At 44.1% G+C, this 14,027-nt stretch overlaps 1 protein-coding gene across 15 annotated transcripts in view; it reads right to left on the reverse strand.

The window, feature by feature from the left end:
• DAB1 (DAB adaptor protein 1) overlaps nt 1-14,027 on the reverse strand; it is a 1,411,149-nt gene that overhangs the window by 550,362 nt on the left and 846,760 nt on the right. For all 15 annotated transcript variants that reach the window (XM_086952885.1, XM_086952858.1, XM_086952877.1 and 12 more), the window contains one exon: nt 7,815-8,017. In XM_086952885.1, coding sequence (XP_086809011.1) covers nt 7,815-7,881 — 67 coding nt within the window. In that variant the 5' untranslated portion in view covers nt 7,882-8,017. The remainder of the gene's footprint in view (nt 1-7,814; nt 8,018-14,027) is intronic.

Raw genomic sequence — 14,027 nt, forward strand, 5'->3', positions numbered from 1 at the left:
TTTGATGCATTGCTTTGGTCAACATTGACCAGCACATTGCTTTACATCAAATCCTCGTCATCCTGAGGGTACTTACAAATGAAGATTAGTTCATCAGAGTATCCATCCCAAAAGATGTACTTCAGTTCACCATAACTGGATCCAGGTTTCATCCAGAAAATAAACTAGTCAGAAGATTTCTGCACTTTTATGAGGCCCTGGGAAAATTCAGAGTTAGTTGTTACTGAAACAAAATCGTAGGAGATGACTCTTCCAACTGAGAATTTAGCATGTTCGCCTCAAATTTGGCAATTGGCTTTAAAACCTAAACTCTAAATTGGGCAACATCCCTACATTTATCACATGAGGCACACCAGCCCTTTCTGATGTGGTCTGCTACCATGCATCCCAAACAGAAAGTCACAAAAAGAATGAATCACTAAATTCTTCAAAAGATTTACTTTGGAGACTAAGTGGAGTCTATCCAAGCTCCAAGTCCAAGTGAAACATGCACCTGATGTCCGACAATGCAATTGCCTAATGGCATGCCCACAGGGCTTAGCCCAACTCAATGCATTGAGCTCTTGGAAAGGGGGGAGGAGGGTAAACCATATTCTCATTATCTTTCTCTGAAACCTTGTCTAATCTGTCCCCAATCTCATTATTTTGGGACACTACCTGTATCTTACTGATGTTTAGTTTACTTTACACTCTGTTGATCTGGTTTTCCATTTCAGGTACATTGCTTACAATATGCTCTTGTTATTTTAGAAATAACACCTCCTGAAATTTTCACTACTGATCTATATTGCTTTCTGTCACTGAACCATATCTTCTCTGAAGAACATTTTTTGTTGAGCTTGTTAGAAAGATTCCAAGATTTTCTGAATTTAAATAAGTTGGTATTCTACTTTTATTTGATCAATCTGACTTCGATTTTTGTGAAAGCTCTGAGATTATCCTACAAAAGGCTTCAAAAGCCCCACAAGATGAATGAGAAAATAATCAAATCATTACAGCAGCATTACTCTTGAACTGCTTTTCACAATTCAGTGCTGCAGAATTTGCACAGTGCAAAATACAAAGAGCTACATGGGAAATTAAGTATGCATCCAGGGTGTCACGGCCAATGCGGTCCAATAATAGTAATAGACTAGCGAAGAACTGTGTTAAACCATACATTTCTTCAGAAATCACACATAAAGAAATATTGCATTCCTCCCTATGAGCCATGAATGTAATTGAGTGGTCTTTTTTTGCACCATTCAAATGAGTACATTCTAAGGCAATGATCCAGACAAGCTTTAATTGTACTCACACTAAGTGGACAATGACTACACTAAAAAACTTGTAAAAATAGGCAAATGAGTGATGCTCACCCTTGCACTTAATTTATCTGCAGCAGTACTTTTAAAACCAAATATATTAGTCACTGAATCAGTGAAAGACAGAATGTGTAGAAAAATATTTTCCTGTGCTGTGCTCAGACCACAATGCACTGGCACCAGGCTATCATTCAATGTTTTACATTCCTTCAAGGCCATCAGATGTTGGATATCAGAATTCCTGAAACTACTGGTCATGTGCCCAGCCAGGTAGAGGGTATGTGAAGAAAAGCACCACAGGACAATTAGACAAACCTTGATTTACACTCATTTCACCTCTGCAATTTTCAAAGGACTGAAGAATCACTTAAGTGCAACCTAAATTTAGCTATCATCATCAACAATATCTCAACTAGGAATGCAATACCTCAACCATGAACTCCTCATCTACTAGCTTCATCCTGCAAGTCATATTCAAGGGGCTAGATCGACCTCGCAGAATTAAAGGGCCCATTCAGAATAAATAACTTAAAAGTAGGATGGAGATTTATATCTCCACCTGAACCTACTTTTACATGTTGTTTCTAGTCACAAATGTTCACAGTAAGTCTAGAAAGCTGTGCCAAGCACATGTTTGTGGACTTACTACTAGGAATGTTCTGTGACATATCCTAAGGCCTTCTATTCAACCATGCATAACTTTACATAGTGTTGAATTCTACACACAGGGGATGGAGCTCCCTGTGCAAATTGACATTTTATGTTTGGCCTCTGGGAAAAAAATGTTTCTGTGAAGCAAGCTCTTCCCCTACACTGCCAGCAAATATTACCATCCCAGAGGTGCTTGGCTGGACACATTCTCCAACCATTTCCAAAGTGGGAAGAGATCAGACAGAAGCTCTGGAATGCACACTAATGCACATGTTTGTGAATGCTCTCTAAATGCAAAGGCAAACCCCACATCGGAATGCCCACTTACAACCTGCTGAGAGATGTACTGGTGCACATTTGCCTGAACTCTTGGTGATGAAATCCGCAGTAATAAATGCATTTACGCCTGCCAGGAATCCCTTTGTGAATTTCTAGAAGACAAAAAGAAGGCACAATCTGCCTTCAGCTTAGGTTTGCAGCTGAAAATCCCTTTGAGAACAGGCCTTCAAGCCTTCATCAACCAAACATGACAGGTGTACAAAACGCTGTTGTGGTTGTGCAGAACATTGACAATGTGGCTATTGATACACAAGAACCACCCCTTTCTTTCTCTCTATCATTCCAGCTTCTTTTCTTTACTTGTTTATAGGCGCTTTTCCTCCTTTCATTTATGCAGTATTAACAGAGGTTTCTAACGATTCCATGTAAAGCTTCTGCTACATCTATTGCATTTGACTGTAATCAGGTTCACGTTTATCACTAGGTTTATAAGGTTCTCTGCTTAAAATCTCCAACTGAATAACTGAATAAGCATAAAACAACACAACCATCATGGGCCTCATTACACATGCGTTGCACTTCCCTTCACCGTTAAAAAGTTGTGCCCGGCGTAACGAAGGAAGATGCACCGCATTAAGGGGAATGCACTGCCCCCAAGGCAGCCGCAAACTTGTGCTGCCCCCAGGGCAGCACATTCAAGCAACTGCTTTCACTGTGCTGGCGGCAGCCTGCCTAAACTTTTAAAGAGGAATTGAGATCCCCTTGCAGGCGGGTGCAGTCTATGACTGCACCCGCCTGCAAGGGGATGTCTGGGGGGTCCATGGGACCCCTATAACCTCCTTCAGAGGGAAGCTTCTTTGCCTATGAGCCCACATCGGTAATACGGTGCGGGCGCAGAGGCATGGGGATTCCCTCATTTGCACGGGGCATGCCCCATGAAAATGAGGGGACGCACCCTTGACAATAGCGCTTGCACTTTATGTGTGCCAGCACTATTGGAATTACGGAAGGGGCCGCACAAGTGTCTGCAACACCTTCTGTAATACAAAAGTGCCGCGGGGGCACGCAAAGAGGGCACAAATTTCAGTTGCGCCCCAGGGGCACTTTATGTAATACGGCCCCACTCAACTGAGTTGGATGAAGATTAATAAGTATGGCCCTGGTGTTCAATTAGTTTTTTCATTTCTGTTTCTATGGGGAAAATGCACTGGCACATATCATATAAAGATGGATCCCAGCCTACATCAGCTATTCCTCATATTGATATTATATTTTAGGTCAAATCCCTGAAATGTTTCTTTTTTTGATCTCTCATCTTCTTTTGGAAACAAATACAAGGTAAATGTATTTGTCATTTTTAAAACAATTTATGCACATTACGACATGTACACTAGCTAATCTATGATTCCGTAAGTTCCCACCCACACTGGCTAAACCTGTCAAGGTGGATACTTATTTCAGCTTTTATTCTGTCTCTGACTCCTTTACCTTATGCTTTATTGTTTTTGTAACTACTTTGAATGCTTTAATGCTGCTTTGTTTAGTACTTTTTTGTCTGTATATGAGTATGTTCATTAATCAAACTTACCCTCATAATATGCAAAGCGCTCTGATACCTTTGGGTCTAGCTATTGCTATATAAAATTCAAAAATAAATACAAGTTATACTCCTCTTCTTCAAAGATGAATTTAAAAGCAGTACAACACTTTTACACTCAAAGGTGGCAATATACACTCATGGGCAATTGTTTTGCCTTTGTCCTCCATTTTTTGTTGAATTCATTTTTTGTTGGCCTAGAGACTCTGTGGAGTTTACCACTGCTAACTAGTGCTACTATGCTTATGCTCTCTCCTTAAAACATGACAGAATTGGCTTATACCCAATTGGCATAATTAATTTACTTATAAGTCCCTAATAAGTGGTACGATATGTACTCATGGCCTGTAAATGAAATACTACTAGTGGCCCTGCAGCACTGATTGTGACTTCCCCTTAAGTAGACCTTTAAACCTCTTTCTGGCCTGCCATTGCAGCCAGTGTGTATGCTGTTTTAAACTGTCATTTTGACCTGGCATCATAAACCTTTTTCCAGGCCAAAACCTTCCCTTTTTATACATATATAACACCCCAAGACTGGAGAGCCCAGGGGGCAGGGTGAAGTGTATTTGAAAGGTGGAACATGTTCCTTTAAGTTTTACATGTCCTAGTGGTGAAAAACTCTTAAATTCGTTTTTACTACCGCAAGGCCTATCTCTCCTACACGACAACATAGGCCTTATTACATTTTAAAAATGTAATCTACAAATGGGGAGAGCTAGCCAGTTCTTTTTTTGTTTCTCAGTAATCACAATTTTAAATCCAAATTTATGGTGAAGTCGAATTTTAAATTCCAGTTCTGAAAATGCCATGTATAGTAAGTTGGCATTTTCTTTCCTTAGCCATTTGGTGCATGATGCCTGTCTCTGGGTCACATGACTTGGTGTAGCTGACAGTTGTGCTTTGTGTTTTTCTACTAGCAAGCGATACACATTGGGGAGTTCAGGTGTGACTAGATAGGCCAGGATGGTTTCAAAAAGCTGTGCCCAGCCACACCTATGATTGAAGAGGCTGTGCCCTGCCACAAAAATGTCTGCATTGCCTCTGTAGTTTAGCCTGGAACCAGGACAGGGAAGGCAAGGCAACTGTGCCCTTCAGAGGCATGCTTCTAGAAGCTCCTCGCACTTCAAAGGCACAACTGTGTATAAAAGAAGGACCTCTGACACCAACTCTTCGGTGCACTTCTGTACCAGTGGATACTCTGCCAGGAAGAAGGGCTTCTTTGCTACTACAAAGACTGTCACTCGGCTGGACTGCCCCTCTAAAGAAACTGCTTCCCTGTTGTGCTGCTATCCTGCCTTCTGCCCTCTTGCCTGGGTGAGAAGAACTGTACCTGCAACTTCATCTCAAACACAGGACCCTAGAGTGACTCTAAGGTCTAGCCTCCTGATTTAAGCCTCATGGACATAAAAGGCTCCCTAACGAGCTCCTGGACCCAGCTGCAGCAAGGTCCTGGCTCTCAAGTGGTACTTCACAAGTCCTGGACCCTTGATGTGGCTAACATGTACATAAATTAAACTTTTGGGAGCTTTCTGATCACAAATAGGCTGCTCACACCAAAATCCAGTGCAAACAACCACCAGCCCATCTCTTCACGCTGCAACATCGACTTCCGCAGGGGACCTTCAATGTGAAGTACCAGCCCACCCATTCTCGACGCCCAGCCTGCTCTTTGCATCACAATAACAGCTGCCTGCGATTCTCTCCTTAGTCTCCACGACGCTCTGCAACACAAACTGGACTCTTGCCACAAAACTTGAAAAGCTAAACCTTCAGCTGGACTAATCTGGGACTTTATTTGACCTGCACTCAATTGTGGTTTTGGCCTGAACTTTTGACTTTGACCTTGTCCAGCATGAACTGATAGCCATGGTTGGTGCCTTATGCTTTTTGGCTATAATTTACAGTTTACGCTTTAAAAATTCATAACTCTGGTTCTACTGATTGAAGTTTTGTTGTGGTCATTTTTTTTTATTTATTGCATTTTGCTCTGTTTTTTTAAAGTTGGTATGCAATCTTTTTGTGTGGTGTTTTCACTGTTTTACTGTTTGAAGTGCTGCACAAATACTTTATGTATTGCCTCTAAGTTAAGCCTGACAATACTGTGCCAAGCTACTATTGGGTTGAGCACAGATTACTTTGGAGTTTGCTTGTGCCTTACTCTAACGAGGATTGTGGTTACTGCTCAACCAGGGCTCACACCCCAGTCAACCAGTAACCCAGTTTCTCACAGAGCTCCATACCAGCAGAGACCAATTACAAGACTTTAGGCCTTTGATTTGGGCAGTACAGTGTGGAAGTTATATTATGTTCATGTGGAGTAGAAACCATAAACACAGGCATAAGTAAACAACTAAGGGTCTCATTAAGCTGTGGGTCGAACCAACATCACCGTGGATGCAGAACCAACTCATCTCTGGTCGGCAGTCCCGGCACCTCAATTACGATGCGACCGCACAAAGTACGGTTACAAACTCCCATTTTACAATGGGAACCTGAGCAGCAGTCTGAAACCAGCTGCCGATATTTCACATCCCTGCATCCTGTGGCAGGCACCTCATGGTGCCTGCCACACAGTGTAGGGTTGAGAAGAGGGGCCCCATAGGTGCCCCCTAGGACCACAACCGTAGTACGCAGAGGAATGGGGTCCTGCTAGGAGACCCCAAAGATACTTTCCGATAGCCTTTCCATGTCAGGAAGGTCGACATGGAAAGGCTGTCAGAAACCAACATCATAATCCTTACAGCGGACATGCACATCCATAAGGAATTATGGGCACTTTCCGACTGGCAGATGGGCTCCTTGAGCCCATCAGAACCAAGTCGAATAGACTTGTCCGGTTTACACTCAGACCGCCGACATTTTAATTCGGCAGTCGGAATGTAAACCTACCATGTTGATCAATAAGCCTCCAACGAGCAGTCGGATGCTTACTGACCGACATCGTAATGAGGCCCTTAGTTATAAATAAAGTGGTGTGGTCATGTTTAACTATTATTTTCCACACAAAGCAACATATATTTACCTAGGTATCCTAAATATACATCACCCATAGTGGGAGTGAACAAGAATATGTTAACAATAACTGTAAATAACAGGGGCATTGATTAATGGATGACACATAATGTAAACTTTTAAAAAGTGCCACTTGTGTCAGAGAACAGAAAGATCAACATCAGACCATCTCCTCGGTGCAGAAGACTGAGGATATTCGAATCCTCAGCCTATCCAAAGAGGAGTAAACATACTTTAACATGAATTGCATCATAAATGTATTCTTAGCCCGTACTTTCTTATCATTGTTCCCATGCATCCTTTGATGCAAAACTTTTTGGGAAGAAAGTGATTAATTCATAATATAACTCAAGGATCTCGAAACACCACAGTGGGCATACACTGCATCTAGAGAATGCACAGTAAAGTTTGATTTTCCTGCTAAGATTTACATGGTATAGCTTGGGTTGACTCGGAAAATTATGGAATCTTGGATTGCAGGATTCTTTAACCCAAACTTCCGTCACCTTACTATAAAACTGTATTTAACAGTATTACCCTTTTCTGTGATTTCCTACAATGTTATAATCAATTATCAATTGGAAAATCTTGTGGCATCACTATATTGCAGAGAGATCAGCTAGATTAGGGTTTTCCAAAGTTAGTCCTGGAGGGCTGGTTCCATGCCAGATTTTTAAGATAACTACACTTATCTAAATAGGGATATGCTAAAAATCTAACATGGATCCAGTCCTCCAGGACCAAATTTGGAGAACCCTGAGTTAGATGAGCAGGTCAACATTAATACATGTTCCAATATATATGAATACATATTTCTATTGCATTGCATTACAAACATTAACAATACTAACAGCGCAATGTGGAAATCCAGTCTCCTGCACACCATGGCAAATTCATCATTTTTTACTTTCACTGAAAGAAGCCTGTTTATTAGCAACTTTAACATAGAAGATGGAAAATAGTGCTACCTTTCTTTTTGGAGTCTTTCTTAGCGCTGGTTTTAACAGCCACTTGAAGTTCTGTCTCAGTTGACATCCTATTATATCCTTAGTCCTCCTCACACAGATCCCGTATCTCTACCAGGCTCATTGAGACCTCCTCCCGACAGAGTAGCTCAGCCCTTCAGATGCTATAACCCAGGCAGCATTCTTCATTCACTTTCTTTTGAGAGCTGGAAAAAAAGTAATCATTGGTCATAATCACAGATGTCTTAATCATAATACATAGCTTTTCACACATATCTTGTAAAAAGAAAATTATGAACAATAGCAACATACAACATGTATTACCCTACTAAAATTTGATGATTTGAGCTACTGTTGTCTCGCCCTTTCAACATTCTCTCACATTTATATGTTCTTTGTGCATTGAAAACTAATACATTCCCATTCCTAAGATTTTCAGATCTTTGATGCTGTATTTTATACCACTTATTTTCCTTCTCCTAAATATTGCTTCCATAGTATAGAAGTGTGTGCTCAAATGACCACGTATTTTTTTCCAGCGACATCTCATATGATAACCTTTTCAGTATTCAATGAGATCACGTTTGCATTCTCTGTTATGTTTTTCAGGCCTAATCACAGGTGTATAATGACATTATAAACAAAACAAAAAAATAATGCATCAGAGAATGTACACCTTATTTGATGAATTCAAACGCTAACCAATTTGGGAGATGATATGAAAAGTTGCTCTGAATGAGGGGGTAACTTGGAGAGGGAGTCAGAGGTACACACAGATGCCACATTCAGCCTTCTTGCAAAGACTGGATGTGAGTCTACCCTTTTAAAAGACACTAATCAAGTAGGAGACCATACACAAGATAGTTGTTGTGGTCATGTGTCAGCAACCACATAGTGTAAAGAAGTCCAGCATCTTAAGTAAGTTAGAGAAAAAGAAGGCTGCCTGTATGAGGTTGCAGAATGACTCATGCTCTCAGGGTTAATCTTCATTCTAGATGCCTTAGTCCACACGAGGTGCCTTTGTGCGAGCGAGTTTCTGGTCAATATTCCAGTCCAGTATTGTTTTTAACACCGTAAGTCAGATCATCAGGTCGTGTGGCTCCTGGAGCCAGCTGCACATTCTCTGAGATTGCTGGCATGGATCCAAAGAAATGAAGGGCTTTTTACCTGGGGCCAACATAACTACAAGCCCACATAGTGCTTCAAAATTAAAAAAAATTATCTATATCAGCCCACAGTAGTCCCATCAAAGTGTTCACATAAAGAAAGCTGTTGGGTTGAAGGAGCACTCCAAGTAATCCATAGTGTAGTGATGCATTAAGTTATATATTTTTCGGGTGTACCTTAGGAAGAGTATGGACACCATAATGTGCTGTACTGTTTCTGGGGCTGTGCATGCTTCCCAAACACCCCCTTTCTCAGGGAGAAGTATCACCCTAACCCTACGAGGGAACTGAATAAGTGTTCCCAGGAGAGGTTTTTGTCTAGACAACCACATCTATGCCTTCTGTGTCCATTAGACTGAATGAACTCTGCATCCTGAAAGGTTGCTAGGCAGACTAGTGCAATTCAAAAGTATGATCTAAGAGCTGTGGTTATCTTATGACAAATCCAGTAGGCCTGCCTTTTTATAATTGAGTTTGCTTCCGGCACATATGGGTTCATAATTGGTTTATGATTTAAAGTCTTCTGGCACACAAAGATTAAAGGCACCTCAGATCTACAGGGTCTAGACTACATTTACGTGGATAGTTGGTCACTGTAACCTTTCTTGAGTGAGCAGCTCATGTAACAATGGAAACCTTTTATAATGACTTCCCATTGGATTTTATTATTATTATTATTATTATTATTTATTTTTATAAAGCGCGTAGTCACCCGGAAGTATCCCAGCGCTGAGGAACCTTAGAGACATGACTGAGGACTGAGTTTACGGGAGGGGCAAAAGGGCTAGGGGAAAAGATGTGTCTTTAGTCGTTTCCTAAAACGGAGGTATTGGGGTTCAAGACGAAGATCTCGCGGGAGGGAGTTCCAAAGACGGGCCGCATGGACCGAGAACCGTCGTCCTCCTGACCGTGCTTTCCTAAACCTTGGGGCATTGATAAGGTTTTCTGCATTAGAGCGAAGGGATCTTGAGGCTCTGTAAGGGGTAATGAAGTTTCGGAGAATAGGAGGGCCCTGGTTGTTCAGGGTTTTGTGCACCAAGCACAGGGCTTTAAATTTAATTCTCTCCCTTATGGGGAGCCAATGCAGGAGTTTGAGGGCAGGCTTGGCCGATGATCTGGCCGGGGTGTTGGTAATGATCCGAGCAGCGGTATTCTGGATCCTCTGCAATTTAGTCAATGTTGCTTCCGGTGCACCCAAATAGATCGCATTACTATAGTCCAGTCTAGATATAATAAGACCCTGGACTAAAAGTTTTTGCGATTTCGGAGGGAGAAGGGGCAGGACCTTCCTCAGGGATTTTAGCAGACCGAAACAGGTCCCTACGACCTTTTTTGCTTGTGGGGCGAGGGAGAGTTCTGAGTCGATCCAGACACCCAGACTTTTCACCTCAGTCTTTGGGTCTGGGGGAGGACCTAGACATGTTGGCCACATGTCCAAAGGAAGTGAGGTTCCTTTTGGGCCGAGTACAAGGACCTCGGTTTTTGCCCCGTTTAATTTTAGCGCTGATGTATTCATCCAGTGATGGACCTGCGTGAGGCAGTTAAGAAGATCGGCTTCCTGGTGTTGAGGGTGGGACAGAGACACCACTAATTGAGTGTCATCAGCATAGTTGATGACACTCACTCCGAAAGGGGTGATGACTTCCTCCAATGTGGACATATATATGTTAAATAATGTAGGGCTCAGGGAGGAGCCCTGAGGCACACCACATTGGAGGGGCATTTCGGAGGAACGGGCGTCTTTCTCCCAGATCTGATAAGATCGTTGTGTCAAGAAGGATGAGAGCCAGGATATGGCTGTGCCTCCTAGACCAACTTTTGCCAGCCTTTCGATGAGGAGCTGGTGGTCCACGGTGTCGAACGCGGCACTAAGGTCGAGGAGGATCACTGCCACTGATCCTCCACCATCTAGCAGCGTTCTAGCTTCCTCTACCGCAGCCAGGAGGGCGATGTCCGTGCCCTGTCCTGGTCGAAAGCCCGTCTGGGAGTTTTTTAGCTTGTTGTTAGCTTCTAGATACTCGGAGAGTTTCTTATTGACGAGTTTTTCCGCAATTTTACTTACTCCTGGGAGTAAGGAAATGGGCCGATAATTCGCCAGGTTATCAGGGTCCAGAGTGGGTTTCTTTAATAAGGCCTTTACCACTGCCTTCTTCCAACTCTGGGGCACAACTCCCTGTTGAAGTGATGTATTAATCAACTGAGTGAGGGCGGGGATGATGGAAGGGGCTACCTCTTTAAGAATCCGAAGAGGAGCAGGATCTCTGGGAGAACCACTTTTCATAGAGTTAAGCGTTGTTCGCACTTCATCTGAGGTGAACTGGCCCCATGTGGATAGGCCGGTGGGAGAGGTCGAATGTGGAGAAACGGTTTCTTCCCTCGGGTGCAAGGGAGGAATTGAATCCAGGATTAATCGGATTTTGTCCTGAAAAAAGTTAGCCAGTTGTTGGCATTTCTCTTGATCGGCTATAGGGTCAGAGGGGGGTCCATGATCTTGTACTGGTGGTTTTGAAAGTTCTTTCAGGATAGCGAATGATTCCTTCCCGGAGCCACCTGCTCTCTCTATTCTCTCCTGGAAGAACACGCTTTTGGTAATCCGGATAGCGGTTTTATAATTGAGGAGAGAGATGGAGTAAATTTTTTTGTTCGCTCCTGTTTTCTCACGTCTCCATGCGCGTTCGGTCTTTTTACATTCTTGCCGTAAGGTTTTAAGCTCTGGAGTATACCACGGAGCAGGGGATATCTTTTTTGGTTGCTTAAAAGTGGTAATTTTTGGAAGCAGAGTGTCCAGAGATGACGTAATCCAGTCACTGAATTGTTTATCGGCCAGATTTGGGTCCGAGGAAAGCTTAGGGGTGGACTCGGTCAGAGAACGGGCCCAAATATCCAATGACAATTTATGCCATTGGCGATCAGTAACCTGGGTTTTAGGAATAGAGTGATTAGACCTGGGAGTTTCCCAGAAAAAGGGGACCAGGAAATGGTCAGTCCATGGGAGGGTCACCGGAGGATCGGTGGTCATCGTTGGAATATTGGAAAAGATGGGATCCAATAGATGGCCCTTCTCGTGGGTGGGCTCGTTGTTCATCAGACCTACCTCTAAGGCTGTAAGGTCATGTCTAATGTCCACGGCCACACGATCCGTTGGGTCAAGGAAGTGGAGATTAAGGTCACCTAATAACAGGAAGTTGGAGGTGGAGGAGGCTAGTTGAGAAATGGCTTCAACTAAAGAGTTGGGGAAATTGCCAGGGGCCCCAGGGGGGCGATAAGTCAGAAGCCCCGCTACAGTGAGGGCTGGAGTGATTTGGATGGAAAACTGGCCGCACTCGCAATCCTCAATATCAGCGTTCGTCATCCTACAGACGTATCGTTGCCTGTGGATTATGGCTATCCCGCCTCCCCTCCCTTTAGGTCTATTTAACGTTTGGCAGAGATAGCCTGTGGGGAGAGCTGCGACGACATCCGGATCAGTGCAATCCGAGAGCCATGTCTCTGTAAGGAACATTAGGTCGTAATCGTGATCCTGGATTAGGAGGTTTATTTCGGTGGCGTGTTTCGGAAGGGAACAGCAATTGAGAAGCCCGGCTTTCAAAGCCGGAGTAGTGCTTTTAGGGGGAGGGACCGGATTGCAGTGTGGACAGGTCGAAAAGATCTTACCTTCCGTAACCGTGTGGTAACAGGGCAAGGTGGTTTTAGGACGCAGGGCTCGTAATGTGTCAGCTGTATACATCACTCGCTCCTGAGGGACACCTGGCAGAGTAACGGGGCCAAGGGCCGTCCGGGTCCGGACGGGCCCAGACGGGCTTGCCTTTGGCGCGCCTTCGGCGCGCTGACGGCGCGCCCGCTGCGCCCGTCCGCTGCGCGTCCGGTAATTGCACATTGTTTTATGGGGTTGAGGAGGGGAGTGGGCGTGGCCTCAGGTAGGCGTGGCCTTGCTTCCTCGCCGTAAATGGCGGCGGGAAATTGTTTGTCAGGGGTTTGCTCGTTGCAGCGAAGGAGTCGCTGTTTCAGCGTGTCTCTAGCCCACTAAGCCTGTTTGCCGGGTGAGTGCGCTTTTTAAAAGGTACAATTTACTAACGTGACACAAAATACAAAGTGATAGTTTTAAAATCAATTTTTCAGCGTGCTCCCGGCTTCCGCCTCAGGAGTGTTTCAGGTTCTGCCAATTACACGCTTCTGATCGCGTATATATGCTGAGGGGGGTGGGCGTGGCCTCAGGTAGGCGTGGCCTTGCTTCCTCGCCGTAAATGGCGGCGGGAAATTGTTTGTCAGGGGTTTGCTCGTTGCAGCGAAGGAGTCGCTGTTTCAGCGTGTCTCTAGCCCGCTAAGCCTGTTTGCCGGGTGAGTGCGCTTTTTAAAAGGTACAATTTACTAACGTGACACAAAATACAAAGTGATAGTTTTAAAATCAATTTTTCAGCGTGCTCCCGGCTTCCGCCTCAGGAGTGTTTCAGGTTCTGCCAATTACACGCTTCTGATCGCGTATATATGCTGAGGGGGGTGGGCGTGGCCTCAGGTAGGCGTGGCCTTGCTTCCTCGCCGTAAATGGCGGCGGGAAATTGTTTGTCAGGGGTTTGCTCGTTGCAGCGAAGGAGTCGCTGTTTCAGCGTGTCTCTAGCCCGCTAAGCCTGTTTGCCGGGTGAGTGCACTTTTCAAAAGGTACAATTTACTAACGTGACACAAAATACAAAGTGATAGTTTTAAAATCAATTTTTCAGCGTGCTCCCGGCTTCCGCCTCAGGAGTGTTTCAGGTTCTGCCAATTACACGCTTCTGATCGCGTATATATGCTGAGGGGGGTGGGCGTGGCCTCAGGTAGGCGTGGCCTTGCTTCCTCGCCGTAAATGGCGGCGGGAAATTGTTTGTCAGGGGTTTGCTCGTTGCAGCGAAGGAGTCGCTGTTTCAGCGTGTCTCTAGCCCGCTAAGCCTGTTTGCCGGGTGAGTGCGCTTTTTAAAAGGTACAATTTACTAACGTGACACAAAATACAAAGTGATAGTTTTAAAATCAATTTTTCAGCGTGCTCCCGGCTTCCGCCTCAGGAGTGTTTCAGGTT

This window comes from Lissotriton vulgaris, chromosome 1_1 (genome assembly GCF_964263255.1).
Source record: "Lissotriton vulgaris chromosome 1_1, aLisVul1.2, whole genome shotgun sequence".
NCBI classification, from domain to species: Eukaryota; Metazoa; Chordata; class Amphibia; order Caudata; family Salamandridae; genus Lissotriton; species Lissotriton vulgaris.